The sequence below is a fragment of the Chinchilla lanigera genome, unplaced genomic scaffold (assembly GCF_000276665.1).
Source record: "Chinchilla lanigera isolate Chin_1 unplaced genomic scaffold, ChiLan1.0 scaffold00029, whole genome shotgun sequence".
Classification (NCBI taxonomy): domain Eukaryota; kingdom Metazoa; phylum Chordata; class Mammalia; order Rodentia; family Chinchillidae; genus Chinchilla; species Chinchilla lanigera.
Genome location: NW_004955430.1, coordinates 23,477,001 through 23,497,284, shown reverse-complemented (window position 1 = coordinate 23,497,284; position 20,284 = coordinate 23,477,001). Strand labels below are relative to the sequence as shown.

Below are 20,284 nucleotides of genomic sequence, written 5' to 3'. Positions count from 1 at the left end.
GGGAAACTCCAGTTGTATTATTTATTTCTATTGGGTCATTAAGACCTCATTCTGTCTCCTGCCAGGTTTCAGCTGTAACTCCGTAATCTCAGTATCAAATACTTCTTGAGCACGTACTGGGCACAGTGCTGGGATACAGCAGAGAAAAGGCAATGTGCTCATCACCCTCAAAAGCTTACCACAGTGGCTTCTAAAAGACAACCTAAACAGTATGCTGAGATGGCAGACCATCACCTACAGGATGACTGACTATGACGCTAATGTCCAACACTAATGCTGACCATGACTTAAAGGAGGAAATAGCTGTTCTCTGGTCATACTATGGGCCAGCAGAAACACTGAAACGACACCCAGGATTTGGAGGCAGGTTTATTTATGTAGACAGGCACTGATAGGGATCATTCCCAGAGTATCGGGCCCTGAGCTCTGGTGTCCAGGGCTTTTATATGATGCACGAGCAGGAAGTACAAAGGAGGTACAAAAGTGACACAGAACAGCCCGGCAGTTCTTCTGATTAGCTAGCAGGGTGAGATCATCAGTTACAAGAGTAGATTAATGAAGCTTGGTACAATGGTACAATCAGGCATTTTGTATGTTCAGCTATGCGCCTGTGATTACAGGGGTCAAGACAGTAATTACAAAGCCATTCAAAAGAACAAAGTTTTTATTTTTTTATTTTTCTCCGGTACCGGGAACCGAACTCACGACCTTGCGCTTGCCAGGCAGGTGCTTTGCCGCTGAGCTAAATCCCCAGCCCAAGGACAAAGTTTTTAAAAGAACAATTTCACTTGTACCGTTTTTCCCTTTCAATACTCTACATGTCTGGTGCCCCTATATCCAGAAAGGATTACAAGTAGAATCAAGACCTGCTGCTCCCACTTCAAGACTGCATAACTGACCTTTCAACTATTCCAAAACTGAGGCTTGGAGACTAAAGCTAAAGAAGATAAAATGGCTAAGAGTACAGCTAATATTCTGGCTGTTACCCTCTAAAGTCAGCCAGGACCAAGGTCATGATAGGACCCTGCAACTCTGGTGAGTCAACATACCTACGAAGCAGGGTGATTGGATATTGAATTTCTTTGACAAAACAGGGAAAGGTCTGTATGCTCTTAAATTCACCAGAGTAACACCTCTGGACAGAGGTCCTTGTTCTCTTTTTTCCAGACTATCAAAGGATGATGGCTCATCAAACAACAAAACCCATCTTCTTATGCCTCCCTTAGATCAGTCAGAGTGAGACTTTTGATCTCTGGCTAGGCAGGCTTAGTGTCCCTCCTCAGCCTCAAGTAGCCACAACATGATGGAGCCTCAGCCCCTCTGCAGCTCTTAAGAACAAGGGATTAAAGTGGAAAGAGGCAGATGAGGTAGGATAGAAAAAATAAGGATTGTTGAGGAGACAAAGAATATAATTTATTAATTGTAATTGTACATTTAAGACTGCAGCTTCTAGGCTGGCTTATGTTTCTTTTTCTCAGGAGCATCACACCTCAACTCCTTTAAAGATACTGCAAGTCTATAAATTAGTTGGGAAGGTAAAGAGCAGAAACCTGATCTTAAGAGAAACTGAATCAAAGGCTTCAAATAATGTTTTTTGGCAAGATATCTTAGATCATATTTCTTAAAGAAAAATACAATAGGGTAGGCTCATACATTTCTCCTGTACAATGATTCATTATCTTTTTACCTGCAGGAGGGCCATCACTTTTCTCTTGTAAACAAAGTCCCAACTTTCTATAGATTCACAAATTCCACAATTTCTACCACCAAAAACACATAAATATTGCCAGTTCTAAACTAACGGGCTGCTCTCTTGAGAGCCTGCACTCTCTTTGGGTATGCACTCCTAAAGTTCTGCCTAATAAATCCCAGTATGCCTCTTCAAAAAAAAAAAGCTTACCATTCCCTCACAGAGATAAAACAAGGAGAAAGGCGTTCACAGACTTGGGTGGTACATGGTGAAGGAAAAGGGAAGGATGTGTGGTTAGAAGGATAAACTGGTGAACTTTAACACAAAGGAGCCAACTGCACCCAAGTTGGTCCTGAGCCTGTCTTGAGGGAATAACAGACAGAGCACAGCCTGGGCACAGGGAGAAGACCACCCACCCCCCAAGAAGCAAAAAGAACCTCAATCAGGGCTGAGATGAGCAATGCAACAGGGCTCCCCACTCAACACAGTGAAATGCAGACTCAAGTGTGTCCCCGGGCAAGCCAGAACCACCCCACTGGTCTGGCAACTCTCAAGCAATATGAAATGCCTGAAAACGTCAGCAGCTGAGTTGGAATGGAGTAGGCTGTTCTACATCAACAGCTGACAAATGCCACAAATATGACTCCCTGGGAGCAATTAGAGGTAACTCTACATCACTTGGGCCCACTGTTGGATCCATCATGCAAGGATCTGTGATGAGGGAGGTGGCAAGATTGGGGGAGAGACTATGGAGTTCAAGAGTGAATTTAAAAAGAAGAGAAATAAAAAGATTCTCCTGCCTATGGCCTAGACTTGGTCTCAGTTAACTTACAGGATAATCTTCTAGGGCAAGGGGGGAGAGCAGAACTTTAGCCCATATATTTGCTTTTAAACTCTTTAGATACAAGTTCATTTTGAATATTTTCTCTGCTATCCACCTTAATCTATGTCATTTATCAAAACTCAGAACCCATAATCTATACCCAAAACTCCTTTGTGGCTCTACTGTGGTACTAGACATGCACGTTGCATGTTAACTCTTCTGACCAGTGTGGAGGAATGGCATCATTTTCCTCCTTAGACAGACAGAGCAACAGGAGCGTTTTGGAGGCACCTGAGTGTTTCGAAGCTATCTATGTATAAGTCACATTCCCCATTCTAAAATGTTTGACTGAGTCTGGGGGTACAGCTCAGTGGTACAGCTCTTGTGTAGCATGTGTGAAGGCCTAGGTTTCAACCTTAGCACCACACACAGACACACACCACAATAGCTGATACCACAATAGCTGAAGTATTCCTGATAGTCTTTGAAGGTGGTTTATGTATGAATTTGTCACGGTTGATGTCCCATAGGCATACTGGTGGAGTCTCCACATTTCAGCTACTTGTGCTGACACTGTAGTACCAAGGTCAAGCATGGACCTTTCCATGTCTGGTGGAGAGCACAAGGTACCATTTCTATACCTAGCCCAACTTATCCATCTACAAAATGATGGGAGAGGCAGATGGCCTTTAAGATCCCTTCCAGGTATTTGGCTGAAACCAGAGTTTTCGCAAGGTAAGAAAGGAACCAGGGATTCCCGCAAACTGAGTGCTACCTGTACACACTGCACCAAATGACAATGACTCACTTGTGACCTCTTCAACTCTCATGGTCCTGAGAGTGTGCATAATGTCTCAGGTTAGTGCTGAAATGTGTCACCATCTCCCTAGCATGTGCTGACTTCCCTTCTTCAAAATGTGTGAGGGAGCCTCCTTGGTCTCCGGGCCTTGGCAGGTAGTAGTATCTGGCAAGAGTTTCATCACATTGTTTGTTTTCATGCTATAGGTTTTGCTGCTGTTATTAACAGCTACTTGTAATATTTACAGTAGTAATCTTGAGTTTTGTTTTAAAGTAAACCTTGAAGAAAGTATAGGGAGCAAGTAACCACTGGTGTGAAGCAGACAGAGCCAAGGCTGTATGAACACGGTCAGTGCATCACTCTGGCCTTGCCCCATAGCCTACAACCAGGTAAGGACCCCAGGTGTGCCTTACCTGGGGAGGAAGTTAAGGAGGCTTTCAGGAAGCCTCTGGAACCAGGGTCTGGAACCAGGGTCAGGAACCATGTAGTAACAGATGTGTTCATCATCCAGAGAATGGCCAAGTTTGACCCAAACCCAACAGAACAAATTTCAGTGACCCCTGGTCTTTTTGGGATACAGAACCCTTCAAGGACAGAAAGGACACTCTAGTTCATCTCTCTTTTTACTTATGAGGAAACTGAGGGCCAGGGAAGAGAATTAGCAAGAATTCAGTCAAATTCTCCACGTTCCATGCCCCCTTCTCTCACATGGTTCCATGGGTAAGAGAAAAGGGTAGCCAATTTTGGCTTAGGTAACATCTACTCTTTCTCTCATAAAAGCACATAATGAAAGAAAAAAGAATTATGAATAATCTCACCACCCAGGTAGAACCACTGTGAACCATTCTGTGTAACACTCTGCAGTTAAAGCCCTTTTAAATTACAATCAAATACCACAGAATTAGATGCAAATGTAAAATGAAATATTTTAAAAATAGATTCACCTTGGTGGATGTTCATTTGATCTTTGGATAGAAAGCTTTCAAAGCTTAAAATTAAAAGAAGAAACTACAGACAAAAAAAGATCAATGTCAACAACTTCACTTAAAAAGGAGGCAGATGAAAAAGGGGTTCAGTCTCCTACAGAGGAAAATGCTTAACATAGAATGATACATTTAACACAAGGCAAGATGCAGAATCACACAGGTCATGCGATCGTTTGCAATTAGCAAATATACTACCTCACAGTCACTGGGACAGCTACTACCAAAACCCCAAGCTTTGCTGTTGTTGAGAATGTGAAGAAACTGAAATCCTTAGGCACTGCTGATAGGACTAGAAGGTGCAGCTGCTCTGGAAAACAGTACGGTGGTTCCTCAAACAATTACAAATAGAATTACTACCTGATCCAGCAAGTATATGTCACTTCCTGGTATATACCAAAAAGAACTGAAAGCAGGGGCTTCAACAAGTGCTCAGTGCTCATGTTCATAAGCAGCATTATTCACAAGAGCCAAAAGGTATTAGCAATCCAAGTGTCCAACAGCAGATAAACAAACAAAACATGGTACTTACAATATGTACACTGGAACATTATTCAGTCTGAAAAAGGAAATTCTGACACATGCTACAGTATGTACAAACCTTGAAAACACGCTGTGTGAACTACACCAGGTACACTGGACGAGTACTATATGATTCCATGTACACGACACTTATTTTAAGTCACAGAGACAGAAAGTAGAAGGGTGGTTGGGGGCGACACTGGAATGAGGAACTGTTTAATGAATATTTTGTTTCAGTTTTGCAACACGAATTGGATCCTAGAGATTGGCTCAGTGGCAATGTCAATATACTTAACACTACTCTACATTTTGAAATGATTAAGATGGAAAATTGTATATTATATGTATTTTACCATAATTTAAAAACCAAAAAAAACAATGCCTGTAACCCTAGCTCCTTAAGAGGCTAAAGCAGAAGGATCAAAAGTTCAAGGCTACTCTGGGCAATTTAGGGAGACTCTGTTTGAAAAATGAAAAGGGCTGAGGAAAAGGGCTGAGTATGTAATTCGGTGGTAGTGAGCCTGCTTAGCATGAGTGAGGACCTGGGTTCAATCCCCAGTACCACAGAAAGAAAGAAAGGTTGGAGGTGCCCTGAATGAATATATTACTTTCTTATTGGTATGATTACAAGTGAATGGTATTGTAATATTCTTTATAATCTTCTTTATTTTCCAAAATAGATATGTATCACTGAAGTTTGCTATCATTTTGATAGAAATCATTCTCATCTTTGTAGGTATTTTAACAGATTCCAAAACCAAAGCAGACAAGTTTCAGCAGTTCAGAAGGCCTGTTAGTCAATCAGCAAATACAAACTACAGGAGAAAACTGAAATCCATCGGTTCTCCTCCCTCAGCCTTACTTTAGCCAGTACCTAGTGCCATGTTTTTGCAGAGCCAAGAAGAAGGTGATCTGAGTGGCCTATCCCTCTGTCAGCCTGTTCGAAAGCATCTCTCTGTGAGCTGGTCAGCTATGCTAGCCCCCCTGGGCACGATGGGGAAAATGCTTATCTGAGTGAATGCTCAGTGACAAATTCATACAGAATCAAAGGCACACGTTACAGGAAATGCCTGACCCTAACCCTCCCCGGGCCCCTTCAGGAGAGCAACCCACGGGGTCGCAGAGAATGTGTAAGTCGTGGTCTCATAAACTGCCTTCAGGGTCCACTACTCTTAAGCATGGCTAGCAAAGAATCACCTTGTCTGTGGTGCTTAGAACAAGCGTATTTGACTGGAGCCCAAGCTTTGTGGATAAGCACACCCTGCAGGCCCATTCATTTAATAATGGAAAGGAGACGTGTGCAGCGCAGATTCTAACCACACCTGGCACCTGCACTCCGTTAACACAATAACTGAAAGACTGTCCCTGCCCTTCGAGAGTCACTAGAAACAATTTCCAAATATATACGAGATTCTCAATGAAGCAAAAATCTCAGCTTTCAAATCTGAGCCTAAGTGCTGGGTAATCTAGAACAAACCAACCCCTTTCTGGGCATATTCCTAACCCTTCTCCAGCTAGAACGCTACCCTCCACCTTCCTAATACGTGTTTGATTGATTACAAAATAGAAACTAAAGTAACAAATCAAACTGGGTCACTGCTCATGTGTTGTTAACAGTTATGGCTTTTACAGACACATCTGCGAATGGATGAGTATAAAGTTATTCACTGTAAAGCTATTAACAGTAATTAATAACAGCAAAATAATAGAAACACCCGAATGTCTATCAAGCGGTGACCAACAGCTGGACACAGTGCCTGTAATCCCATTTATTTAGGAAGTTGAGGCAGGAGGATCACAAGTTTGAGGCCAGCCTGGAGAATCATGCAAGACCCATCTCAAAATAAAGTAAAAAGAACTATGGATGTAGGTGAGTAGTACAGTGCTTGCCTAGCATGTGTGATGCCCAGGTACTGTACCACCACCATCACCACCAAAAACAAACAAAACAAACAAACAAAAAAAATTAAATCACTAGCTACATTTCAAGCCAGTATAGCTGGGTATGGTGGCACACACCTGTAATCCCAGCACTCAGGAGGCTCACGCAGGAGGAGCACTGGGAGTTCAGGGCCACCTTGGGTTACAAAGTAAGAGATACATAAATCAAGTGGGTGTAGGAAAGCAGAGAAATTCCAACCACTCCACCGCTTAGCAGTTGTGTAACTTGGAGCACATGACATGACCTCTGTGTCAGGCTCCTTATCTATAAAATAAGGATGGTAACAATGCCTCAGGCTGTGAGGATTCGCTGAGATAATACACGAAGTGCTCAGACTGCCTGGACTACGGTAAGGGCTCAACAGTCACAGATAGCTTCTACTTTGGTGGAAGTAATTTAGTACAAACAGTATGTATTAAGTATAGTACAAGTAAATCAGTCCAAACTAATTTAGCATAGAAGCTACCAGGCCCCACACTAATTCCCTGTCCAGTTTGCCATCATGACACATCCAGGCACCCTTTGCTACCACAGCTACTCTCATCTCAGAATCCCCCACAGGGCCACCACCGGTCAGCCGGTCAAGCAGAGCCAGCGTCTGAGACAAACTCCATTTGTCGTCACCACTTGTCTTGGTTCTGAAGATCAGAACCATGTTAAAAAAAAAAAATTTAAAAAATTAAAAATAAAAAAAGAACATTACCCAAACTCACAAGAATTCATTGTAAGTAGGCTACAGTAAGATTTGTTTTTTAAAACAAGATCTTCTGGAGACTAAAAGGGTAGCTATTAACAATGAAACTGTTTCAGTTCAAATGTGAACACATGCTCACCTGATTAGATGTGATAATACAAATTTATCCATAGTAATTTCTAACTTTTTTTTTTTTTTTGTGGTACCGGGGATAGAACTCACGACCTTGCACTTGCCAGGCAGGCGCTTACGCCACTAATTTCTAACATTTATGTCCTAACATTTTACAGTTTTCAAACTACCTGCACATGCAGAATCTCAACAGATAATCCTCATGGTGAGACTCTAGGAGTCCAGTCTGCACAAGGTACTTTCTATCACTGGGTGGACCCACTTGAGAAACTCAGGTTATACAGGTTCAATCTAATGTAGACAAAAGCAATCAGATACTGGAAGATACTCTGTCAGGATGGGGCAACTACAGGACTTACTCATTTCACCCTGAGGATATTTCTTGTAAAGACAGCCAATATTCAGGTCATTAAGTCAGAGGTCTCCTTCTCTACAGATGGAGAAATACAAATTGTAGACCTTTGGTCCTTTGTTGCCTGTAACCCACTGCCTTCTTGCAGCCCTGAGAAACCCAGGTAGAAACAATCAATGAGGATAGGGTTCTCTTAGAGCATAGGTGTCCTGGGGAAGCACTCCTGCTGCAATGAGGAAAATGAGAACCTATTTTACTAAGACAGTGTTTCTCAGACTGGGTTATGCTGGTAAAATAATTGAAACGGACGTGAAATGAAAATATCAGAGTTCACCACCCCAATAGCATCTGCTACTGTGAAACGTTTGTTTCCAGTTGTATGTGAAGTATGCTGGGTCACAATTAAGTTGTATGTCAGTTGTAAATCAAAAAAAGCTGAAAGCCACTAATTTAGGAGACCATGAATCGCCCCAATTCTCAGACTGGAAACACATGCATCAGGCGGACACTTGAAAGGTACTCAGTAAGCTCATTCAGGTTTTCCTTCTCTTGTTCTTGTTGGAACCCAGCCACCATGTGGAGAAGCCCGCGCAGCCTGCTGAAGGAAAAATGTGTGACTGATCCCTCCTTTCACCCTGGCTGAGCCAGCCAGGCATACGGACACGGCCATTTAGGACCAAGTGTCACAGCTACCCTTTAGCTGTCCCCAGCTATGAGCCCAGTACAGACCCAAAGACGACCTGCCCAAGGTACTCAGCCCACACTGTGGATCCCACAAATCACAAGCTCATTAATGACTGCTGCTGACGCCACCAAGTTTGGAGACAGATCGTCAGACAAGAATAGATGCCCGATTCAGTTTCCCAGTTTAGAAGGAACTGGGCCCAGAAGACTCCCCATACACTGACCTTAGTTCTTGGGGCCACCAAGGGTGGAGTGGGGACAGGGAAAAGGTGTCCTGGCTAGTGAGGAAACACGGCCTTCCTAAGAAAGAGACTTGAGGACACTACTTAGCCCAGCACAGGTAAGACTTTAGCAGACATGTAACTATTCTACCCAAGGGGACTTAGGGGCTCAACCAGCCCAGGTGTTGCTGAGATTGACAGGTAAAAGTTGGAGGCTAACTCAAAAATAAGACTGTATAAATTATGCCCCTTTCTGTTTATGGATGCAGGATAAACTGTCCTAATGAAAAATGTCTGTGCTTCAGAATAATTCGGAACAAGGCTTTTTACTGGCTACATGTGATGCATTTGCCTTTCTAAAAGTCATTTTGATGTTTACTTCACTCATAAACCATCTATTGTTGATAAACAACACTCAAAAACTCATTAAATGTCACAGAATTGTGTCCCCCAGCGACTCCAAAGGCTGACCCAGAAGGATCATTAAATGTGAGGCCAGCTTGGGCAATTTAGCAAGACCCCATCTCAAAATAAAAAATAAAAAGGACTGGGGATACAGCTTACTGAGAGAATGCTTGCCTAGCATGCACAGGACCTGGGTCCAATCTCTGTTACAACACAAAGAACAAAATTCTAAATTAATTTGCTAGATTAATTTAAAGAAGACCAGCTGCCATAAGAAAGTAAACTAAGGAGACAAGCATGGTGGTGAATGCCTGTTAACTCCAGCACCTAGAGAGGCTGAGGCAGGAGACTCACCACAAATTTAAGGCCAGCCTGAACTACATAGCATAACCTTGTCTCAAAAAGGAGGCAGGGAGGATTAAACTAAGCCAGATATGGTGGTACATGCCTATAATCCCAGAAATCAGGAGGCTGAGACAGGACAATCACAGAAGTTCAAGGCTGGCCAAGGCTACGCTGTCTCAAAGAAAAACCCTGAAAATAAATAGATAGATAAATAGAAAACTATCATTATCTGTCATGTCTCCAGGAAAAGAGATACAGTATCTACTCTGGAGGGAAACTGAACAACTATTTTTAAGGCTTCATTCAATTTTAGTTCTCAAAAATGGAGTATTAGATTGAGATTTTGTTGGGGCTGGGGATTTAGCTCAGCGGCAAAAGCGCCTGCCTGGCAAGCGCAAGGTCGTGAGTTTGGTTCCCGGTACCGGAGAAAAACCAAAAAATAAATAAATAAATAAAAATAAATAGATTGAGATTTTGTTGGTAGGGCAGGTACTCACCATTTTTATGTAAATGAGACTTGGCCTCAAGTAAAAGTATAAATGATGATTATTTATAGAAACACAGTCCTTGAGGTAAGAAGAAGGCTGGCATGGTGGTGCACGCCTGTAATCCTAGCACTTGGGAGGCTGAGGCAGGAGGATTGTTGTGAGTTCAAGGCCAGCCAGGGCTACAAAGTGAGCTCAAGCCAGCCTGAACTGCATAGTGAGACCCTGTCTCAAAAAAAAAAGAGTAAGAAGGATCTGTCTGGGTTTGAACTCCACCTTATTTACTCTTGACTCTGAGCAAGTTTAATCTCAATTTTGTGATCTAAAATAGGGATAATTGAATCACATAGGCTTGTAATGACGCATACCTGCCACACAAAAGACAATCTGTGAGTGGTAATTATCATTATCATTATTATTATTCTTATTCCTGGTAGAGAGAGGAGTAAGTGGAAAAGAACAAAGAAGAAAGAGGTTGGGGCTGGGTACACAGCTCAGTGGCACAGTGCCTGCCTGGCAAGAGCAAGATCCTGAGTTAGATTCCTGGTACAAAAAAAAAAGGAAGAAAGAGGTTGGGGTTCAGAAAACTGCAAGTCCTGTCTATTCCTAGAATACTCCTCATGGCTTTTACACTGAACAAATGGGGAGGTGATGGAAACAGAGGACTAACAGCACTTTCTGCTTTTAATTATACAAATATTCCCAGCCCAGCCAGAAGGGAACTCTGAGCCTTCTCCCAGCTCAGGTCTAACCCACACTTAGCAGCCAACTCTCCCTCCAGCTCCCAGAGCAGAGGGATGTCAGGGACACCTGCGGACAGGGAAGAGATTCTTTCTTCCACAGAGGAGCTAAATTACAGTCTCTCAGACTGTTCTTAGCAATCTGTACAGGAAGATGCATGACAGCAGCCGCAAGTGGGTGCCAGGGGTGGGTGAAGAGCCAAGTCACACACCCTTCGACTGCAGCAGTGCAAGGTAGGCCAAGGTTCTCCCAACCCTCAGGCTAGGGAAAATGTCAGGCTGCAGAGGTAATGTGAAAATGAGGAGAAGAGACAGGAACTCCTGCAAAACTGCAACTGCCAGCCAGTCACTCACTGTGTTTGCTCTTGTCTCCTCAGCTCCTGGCCAAATCTAGCCAGGTGCACTTTGTGACTTCACGATGGCTCTGGTCCAAGACGATGAAACTGAGTGCTAACACCATGTCCTCTTCCCAGATCATCTCCTATAACCCTAACAATAATCCTAAGCAGGCGGTACCAATATTATAAGCATTGAGTCATATAAAGAAGCCGTTTGCCCTAGGCCTCAGAGCTGCCATGCAGGGGAAAGGACGTAAACTCAGGCTGCTGGCTTCCCAAGCCCCTCCTCCAACTGCCCTTCCCCGCCTCCAAAGGAGCTGGGATATAGTTTTGGACAAATCCTCCCGGCACAGATCCTGAGGTTTTAGTTCTAGAACTGTATTTGCACTGTTTCTAGGTAATTTTCCCAAGGCACTACTGGTGAATAGATTTGTTACTGCTTTGGAGAAACTCTCCAAGCTTTTTTTGTTTTTCCAACTTATCTGCCATGAAAAGTAGGCAGGTTAAGCAGCCCCTCCGGACCCCAGCAGTGGGCAGCACTGCAAGGCTCAGCTGCATGCACCAGGGTTTTTCTGGCCTCCTCTCTCTGACCTGTCCAGAGCAAAGAAGGTTTGCCAAAGGACAGAATAAGAGCACAGTTACACAAGCCAGGTCCTTTCTGGCTCCCTGGGAAGCCAGCTGGATTCACTGCTACAGATAACAAGCAACAGGGGAGGGTACTCAGTGTGCAGAGTATGTTGTAAGTAACAAGGTTTTTATTTACATATACACTGGGAGCTACTTCAGAGTCTCAAGTGTAAATATTGCTTATGCAACTTTGCATTCCTGAGGACAGAACCAGTTCCAGAAGGGTAGGTCCAGCTTTTGCTGATCCTGTTTTAAAATCTGCAAAAGGCTCAAGGCCCTTAGACAAAAATCTGTCCCACCCTCAAGGAACTCAATTCAGCAAGTCTAGTCTCCATGATAACTCTGAGGCAAGTCGTCTCTGACAACTTGCTGTTTAAGAAGTATTATTTACAACAGGCATGGTGGCATGTGCCTGTAATTCCAGCACTCAGGAGGCTGAGGTAGGAGGATTGTTGTGAGTTCCGAGACCAACCTGGGCTACAAAGTAAGCTCAAGGCCAGCCTGAACTGCCTAGCAAGAACCTGTCTCAAAAAGACAAAAAAAAAAAGAAAAGAAATATTATTTACAATGTAATGTCTAACTTTGTGATGAATATTCCATTCCACTTTGTATTTCTTGTGATCTTCCAGTTGATACAAGACTTAAACGTGGGCAGCCCAAGGGCAGGGACTGTGTTGGGGGTGCTTGTATCCCTGCAGAGATCATAGTATGACCACTCAAATGTCTACTAAGCTGCAGTTGAACATTCTGTGTTGTTCTACGTTCTTACATTCCTGAATCTCTCTGAAGAACTTGTGATCCTCTCTCTAGGACTCTGGGATGGCTCTGGACCCAAGGTATCAACAGAGAAGCCAACAATAGTTCCCATCAGATCCGATAATTAATGGAGCCAGGCAGCCAGCCCAAACCATCAGCACATTCCTCAACTGCTCTGCTTCAGTATCACTGGCCGAGTTCTGCTTCATTCGCTGTGGCTGCTGTGGGCCAAGAAAACAATGGGATCCATCAGAAGGAAGAAGCCCTGGGCCGACAGCCAAATCTCAGTGGAGGGTGCAGAGGTTCCATTTACTACTCTTGCTGAGGCCCATTTTACCATAGCAAGCTACTTTTACCTGCTGTGGAATTCTACAGGAGAGAAAACATGTTAAAAGAACATGTTCTAAATGAGCCTTTTTCCAGTAGAACAGCCAACAGCTCAGCTAACATCTCACTAAAGTGACCCTGAAATCAAAACTGGCAAAGCCAAGCTGAAAGTCAAATGAAACTCTGCAGTGGTGCCATTCATTAAATGTTGTGCAGAACATTCTGTTGCTGGTCAAAAAATTACCATACAAAAAAGCATGTAATACCCTTGTATTTGCAGGGTAGACAGAGACATGACTATTTGTCAACACCCACTTGGCACCTGATGAACCCCCTCCAGAAAGGACAGAACTGATTTATGATACCTCTGGTTTTTCCAGAAGAGGTAGCTGGGGAGACAAATATTGGACAGGGGCTATTGCACTATACTTTGGGGGTAGCTTTTGTTTTTTTTAAAAAATTAAGTGTTCACCAGGCATGATGGCACACACCTATAATCTCAGTATTCAAGGAGGCTGAGGCAGGAGGATAGCAAGTTCGAACCCGGCCTAGACAACTTAGTGAGACCCTGTCTCAAAAATTTTAAAAAAATAAAAAGGGCTGGGACTGTACCTCAATGTGAAGGCCCTGGGTTCATTCTCCAATACAAAAATCAAATAAACATATGAACAAATGAAACCCTTGAATGTTGGACTGGGGAGTACAGCTCAGTGACAAGGTGCTGTGTTCAATCTCTAGTGCGCACATGCTCAGTACATGGGTCATGTAAGCAAATACAACTATAGTTTTAAAAATCAGTTTGATGGCTGAGGCTGTGGCTCAGTAGTGAAGCATGTTCTTGGCATGTGAAAGGCTCTGGGTTCAACCCCCAGAACTCCCTCTCCCCGCCCCCAAATTAGTTTTCAGCTGGGCATGGTGGCACACGCCTGCAATCCCAGCACTTGGGAGGCTGAGGCAGGAGGATCGTTGTGAATTCGAGACCAGCCTGGGTTACAAAGTGAGCTCAAGGCCAGCCTGAACTGCATAGCGAGACCCTGTCTCAAAAAGGCCAAAAAAAAAAACAAACGAAAAAAAAAACAACAATTAGTTTTCAGCCATTCACTAATATTACTTAGCATATACCAGGCACTAGAGTAAGATGCCAGTCTCAGGAATTGGGTGAGGAGAAGTAAAAACAAATAATTAAACAAATCACTCCAATGTAGTGATTGAAATCAACAGTGAGGGCCCAGGAAAAAGCTACTGGCCTTGCCTGGATGCAGTGGAGAACCAGGTAGTTCCTCCAAAAAGTACTTTCAGGGCCAAATCTTAAAGTGGCAAGACTAAAGCCTAGTACTATTCCCCACAGCACTTCCAGCATCCTGAACTGTGATAAGAGTCGGACTACAGGAAAAAAAACAAAACAACACACACACACACACACACACACACACACACAGGTAAACAGACACACTGAAAGGGAAAGAACACAGTGCCTCCTAACTGTTCTGTACCACTCTCTTGGATGTGGCAAACGGGCACAATAACGGAAGAAAGCTTGAAAATGCCAAAGCTATATTCTGTTTCCATTCCCACCCCACCGCTCTACATTGACCCAAACACACCATGAATCCCCCACGTACGCCTGATAAAGGGTACCGACAGAGCTGACATTTATACAGTGCTTGGAAGAGCACCTGGCACAAGGTGCTTTATAAATGTTAAAGTCAAATAAAGCCCAGTGATGAAAAGCTTTGCTAATATCTCCCCAGGGAATTCTCAGCGTCCCTGACAGCAAGGCCTAACGGAACTTGGATGTTCTTCCTGATACTAAAATATAAAGATACTGGACATATCAGAAGCGGAGGTAAGACCCACACTTTGAAGGGCAGCGCCTACTCCACCAGAGAATCGTGTAATAAGAGCCCTTTTAGCTCTCCGTGCCTCAGTTTCCCCAACACCAAAACTACAGTAAGAAGCTCCTTCAATCCCTCGACCCAGGCGATCCGCCTTGGAGAAGGCAGAACGCCCTCAGTACGCTGCGCAAAACACCGGGCGCGGCGAGCAGGTGGCCTCCGTGCGCCCGCCGCGCGGCCGCGAGTGCGCAGACAGGTGCCCGGGAGCGCGCGGGCCCAGCGCCTCCAGGACCAGAGCCTCCTCGCAGACTCTCCAGGTGCGCGGTGCCCCGAGGTCGCCAGCCCTGCCACCCTGCGCGGTGCCGGGTGCCCAGTGCCCACGCGCGGAGGGGGCGCGCAGCATTCGGCCGCGGAAAAGGGGCCTTCCTGGAGGTGGAGCCCGCGCCACCGGCCGCCGCCGCTCACCAGTTCCCGGAGCCCACGATGCACACTTTCAGGGGCGCCGCTGCCATGGCCAAGCCGAAATGCAGCAGCCGGCACCGCGCCTTCCCGGCCAGCAGCCGGCCTCGCCCGCTCAGCCTAGCCCGCAGCGACCCCGCCCCGCCCGCCTGCGCCTCCGCCTCGGCCAATGGCTACGACCGCGCCCGCCCCGCGCGGCACCGGAGGCCGCGGCTGACAGCCCCGAGGACCCGCCCGCCACTCCCAAGAACCACTGCGCACGCCTGGTCCTGACCGGCCTCCCGGGCTGCTCCCATGCCGCTCCAGCCTGCCCGGGGCATGCCGGGACATGTAGTCCACGTCCCCGGCCGGCCGGCGTGCGCCGGACACAGCTCCGCCCCAGCGGATGCCCGGCTTCGGGACAGAACGGGCCGGGCGCATCCTGCCGTGGTGATCCTACACTTCCTTGTCTCTACCCGAGAAGCGCTGCCGCTGCGTTAGGAGCGCAGAGCCCCGAGGCTGCCGCTAAAGCCAACCAGACTTGGGCCAGAGCTGGAAGAGCCCACTCTGCCTTTTCAGCCAGCTTCACCAGGTTACAGAGAAGACGCGCCTGGCACCCCTGAACTTGTTAGTGAACTTCGATTCCGAGGCCCTCGGACTGTGGCTGAACTGTACCGCGCTTCCGACAGAGTGAAGATAGAAACCTGGACACGGGGGCGGGAGTGGGAGTCGGCCTTCACCCACCTCCAAAGCAGGGCATTTCCTCCTGGGCGTCTTTGCCAGGATGGGACTCTCCTTGCCTGTGGCTGGTGTGTGTGTGTGTACACCAAACGCTCTTCGCTCCTTCCTGACAGATAGAACATACGCATTCTGTGTGTCAAGCTCCACGGGCACTGTGTTGGACGCCGTGACTCCCATACTCCGCAGCAGATTGGAGTCCGTGGACCTTCAGCAAATCGCCACGCCTGGGCTCCGCCCTAGCCTAATTACACCAGAACCCCCATTCCTGGGGCAAGCATCAGAATGGAAAGATGACTGCAGAAGGCAGCCAGATTGAGAATCTGAGAATGAAAATATCAGCAGACACTGGCTAAAGAAACATGTACTCTAGCACCTAGAAGAATACCAGCCTATTACTTTGATGCCTAGAGGATTCAGTGTTATTTTTGTTTCATCTCTACATTGTATGAAAAAATTATCTGTGCCGGTTGTGGTATTTACTTAAGGAAATACTTAAAACTGTAGGTGAGGCAGAAGGTTCTCTCCATCCCCTGTGATGGTTTGCTCAGTTATTTGTCCTAATGCAGACATGTAGGGATGATGGGAAAGATGGACTAGTCAAGCTTTACCAATTCTTTCGCATGTGTGTTACAAAATGTATTTGTAAAATTAAATAATGAAGTCATGTACTTAGTATGTTTTATATGTCATCTGAATAATTCTTATTCCCAAATGTTATAACTACACTTGCATGATTATGAATTAACTGGCTATTCTGTGATCACATCCTGCCCGACATAGACCTGCAGAGTTTATCAAATGCCTGAGAGGTACAGTACAGTGTGCCAAAGTAGATTTACTAGTTGTTTGTTTCTACTCACAAAGATGAAGACAGAAATCAAATAGGTGAGCCTCATGATCAAAATAAAGCAAGTTATAGAAGAATGCATATAGCACGATCCCATTTTTCTTTAGAAATAGGCAAAATTACTAGGCATGGTGGCACAAATCTTTAATCCCAGCACTTGGGAGGGTGAGGCAGGAGGACTGCAGTGAGTTCAAGGCCAGTCTGATGAGACCCTCACTAAAAAAAAAAAAAATTTAAAATTAAATACATCACTGAGGATACATATATGGTGAAACCACAGAGGAAGATAAGGAAATGATAAACACAAAATGTAGGATTGTGGTTGTAGTTGAGGGGAGGGTTAGTTATTCTTTATACATTTTGTATAAATTATAAATACGCATGTAGATATTTAGTGAAAATCATGGAGGAGAGGACAGGCAACCATATGGATCAATGAAGAGAGCCAAATGAACCACAGCAGATGAGAATGAGTTTCCGGTATTGAGACAGTCAGTCTTCCGCCAGTCCCAGTCCAGTGTTGATGCTCTTGCCCTTCTGTGTGCTACTTTCCCCAAAAGGCTGAGCAGCCTGGAAGACAGAGTTGGCTAGAGTCACTGAGACAGTACCAATTCTTCAGGGACCAGGAGAAAACCAAAAGTATATATCATCCCATGCTTGGAGCCATGCCTAGTGCATGTATCATGGTAAAAAGAGTCACTCCTATTCAGGCAGTACTTTGACAACAGCTCAGAGGTATCCTTAGCAAAGTCAGTGAGTACATGGAGTACAATCTTTATTTTCCGTATTACAAAAGGCAGTGACAACAACAGTTTCCCAACTGTGACTGTTAATCCTGATATGGCACCCTTGTTGGATTAAAGAACACCTAGCAGATTAGTAAAGCACACTCCTGTGTCTGAGTTGGTCCAGGGGCTCGACTTTGGGTACTATATATGGTCCTTTGCCCATTCCTCTTTGGTACTGTTCCCTGATCTGCTCCCTGGCCACCGTGAACTAAGCAGCTGTGTTCCGTCTCACCCTTCCACCATGATGTTCTGCTGGAGCCAGCTGATGGTAGACCGAATCCCCTCAAACCATGAGCCAAAGTAAACCATTTTTCCTTTAAATTGCGTGTAAAAGGTATTACGTCCAGCAACAGGAAAGATGACTAATACAGAAAATTGGTAACAAAGAAGTAAGATCATTGCTGTGATTATACCTGACCATGTGGTTTAGAAGCCTTTGGAATTGCTTTCGGGAGAAATTTGAAAAGGTTTGGAGATACAGCCTGGAAAAGTCCTACAGTGTTATAAACAGAGCTTGATGGGTGAATCTGAGCTCAGAACACCAGCTCAGAAAACCAGAATGCTGATATGAATACAGACAGTAATAGCCAGGCTCAGGAGTTTTCAGTTGGGAAGAACTCCATTGGCAGTTGGTCTAAAGGCCATATGTGCTACACACTGGCAGAAAATTTGTCTATATTTTGCCCATGTCCTGAGACTTTGCAGAAGCCTAACATTAAGATCAGTGGATTTATTAATCTGATAGAGGAGATGTCAAGGTATCCCAACTGAAAGGCGAGGGAAAGAAAGGGAAGGGATGTAAAAAAAATATGATGAGTTAGGTACACATACTAGCTTCCCATGATTAATATAATCATTATGAACTGCAAATACATACTAATAAAACTTTTTTAAAAGACATCTCAACATTCAGTCTGTGGCATGAGTATTTCTGGCTGCTTTTAGCCAGATTTATAGAAAATACTAGGGATAAAGAGCAGAATAGAAATTTTTGAAAATTTTAAATTTTGGCCCAAAAGAACTATGAATAAAATTGGGGCCAAATGGAGTATGACTTCTAAAAAGATTAGTACCAAGCCGGGCATGGTGGCACACGCCTGTAATCCCAGCAGTCGGGAGGCTGAGTAGGAGGAGCATTGCGAGTTTGAGACCATCCTGGGTTACAAAGTAAGCTCAAGGCCAGCCTGAACTGCATAGCGAGACCCTGTCTCAAAAAGACAAAAAAAAAAAAAAAAAGAAACCAAGTACTTGGTACAGGGACAAGAAGAAGTATACTTTATTGGCATCTCAGGAATCAGGCAGACCTGAGCCATGGCAGGTTGAAGGGTTCAAAAATGTCAACCTTTGACTTGATGAGAGTCCCTGGGAACTCTGCTCAAGAAGAGCACCCTAGGAAATTGGTTCCCTGGACTTCATTACACCATGCCCAGCCATCCAGACATTAAGGGGCTGTTATGGTTTATGTCTGTGTGTCCCCTCCAAAGCCTCATGCAACCATGGGGCAGGCTATTAGAGTTGAATGATTGTGGGTGTGAGAGCTACACCCGCCCTGGGGTGGATAGTTTGCATATGTAAGGGAGAGGAAAAGAGTGCTTGAGGCCATTCCTCCCGATTCTGCCCTGGTGTGTGCTTGCAGCTTAGCTGTGTTCTGTCACCATGAGCTGCAGCTCTTTGCCATGTGCCACTCTGCCTTATAATCTGCCAAGTACAGACTGAAACTTCCACGAACTGTAAGTGAAATAAACCTTTCCTTCCTTAATTTTGGGCATCAGGTATTTTGTCCCAGCAGGAAGAAAAAAAGTAACCAAGACAGGGGCCATATTTCAAGGAGACCTGGTCTGCTTCCTCTGACAGCACACCTTGGTATCATGTACATGATTCTGGTTTTACTGGCATGCAAAATGCAGCAGTTGTGGGATTAGGGGTGTTTCCACACTGATTTCAAATGAATGCCTGGGAGGCCAGATAAGGAGCCCCTGAGAGGCTCCTATGAAGCTGTGGGAAGGAAGTCAAAAGTATAGTCAAGATCCCAGGGTGTAAGAGATGCCAGGAATGTTAGAAGTTGGCTGAGGAAAGCTGCAGACCAAGAGTGGAGCCAGCATTAGAGAGAGCCTTGTAGACCACCTCTGGCAAGGTCATGGGAGCAGGGTGCCCATGCCCTTTGGAACTTACATTTTACCACCATGTGCCCCAGATGATGGACATGGAGCTACAGGACTTAATGGTTGCCCTCCTAGCTTTCAGTCCGGCTTCAGTCCAGTTATTTTCTACCCGCTTATTCCTCCTTTATGGAATGGGAATGTTTATCATATGCCATTGTGTCTTAGAGTTATATAACTCATTTTAAAATTTTTACAGAGGTTTATAGCCAAGAGTTTTTTGTTTTGTTTTGTTTTGGGTTTTTGTCTTTTTTTAAATTATTTTTTATTTTAAAGAGTAAAAGAAGGACAACATAGCAATAGGGGGATTCACCAAATTACAAAGTGGTAGGACGTTGTCAATGGTTGTTATTTTACCTATTGGTTTCTTCAAGATAGTTTCTCAAGAAAACAAATAGACAAATAATAGTGAGTTACAGACAAAAACGGCAGGAAATTATCAGTGGTTGTTGTACTATACCCTGGTTTCTCCAAAGTGGTCTCTAGGGAAAACATATTGAGCTATACATGAGCAATCAATCAAATAATCAATGACTATTCTCAATGGTGAAAACACATAGTAACAAACATATATCCATTTATGAAATAGCATAGGAACAATACAAACATTA

General features: G+C 44.6%; 1 protein-coding gene across 1 annotated transcript in view; it reads right to left on the bottom strand.

The window, feature by feature from the left end:
• Gpd1l (glycerol-3-phosphate dehydrogenase 1-like) overlaps positions 1-15,328 on the bottom strand; it is a 54,451-nt gene extending 39,123 nt beyond the window's left edge. Inside the window, exon 1 of the mRNA XM_005387525.2 lies at positions 15,166-15,328. Within this exon, the coding sequence (XP_005387582.1) occupies positions 15,166-15,212 (47 nt within the window). The 5' untranslated portion in view covers positions 15,213-15,328. The remainder of the gene's footprint in view (positions 1-15,165) is intronic.
• Between the last annotated feature and the right edge of the window lie 4,956 nt (positions 15,329-20,284).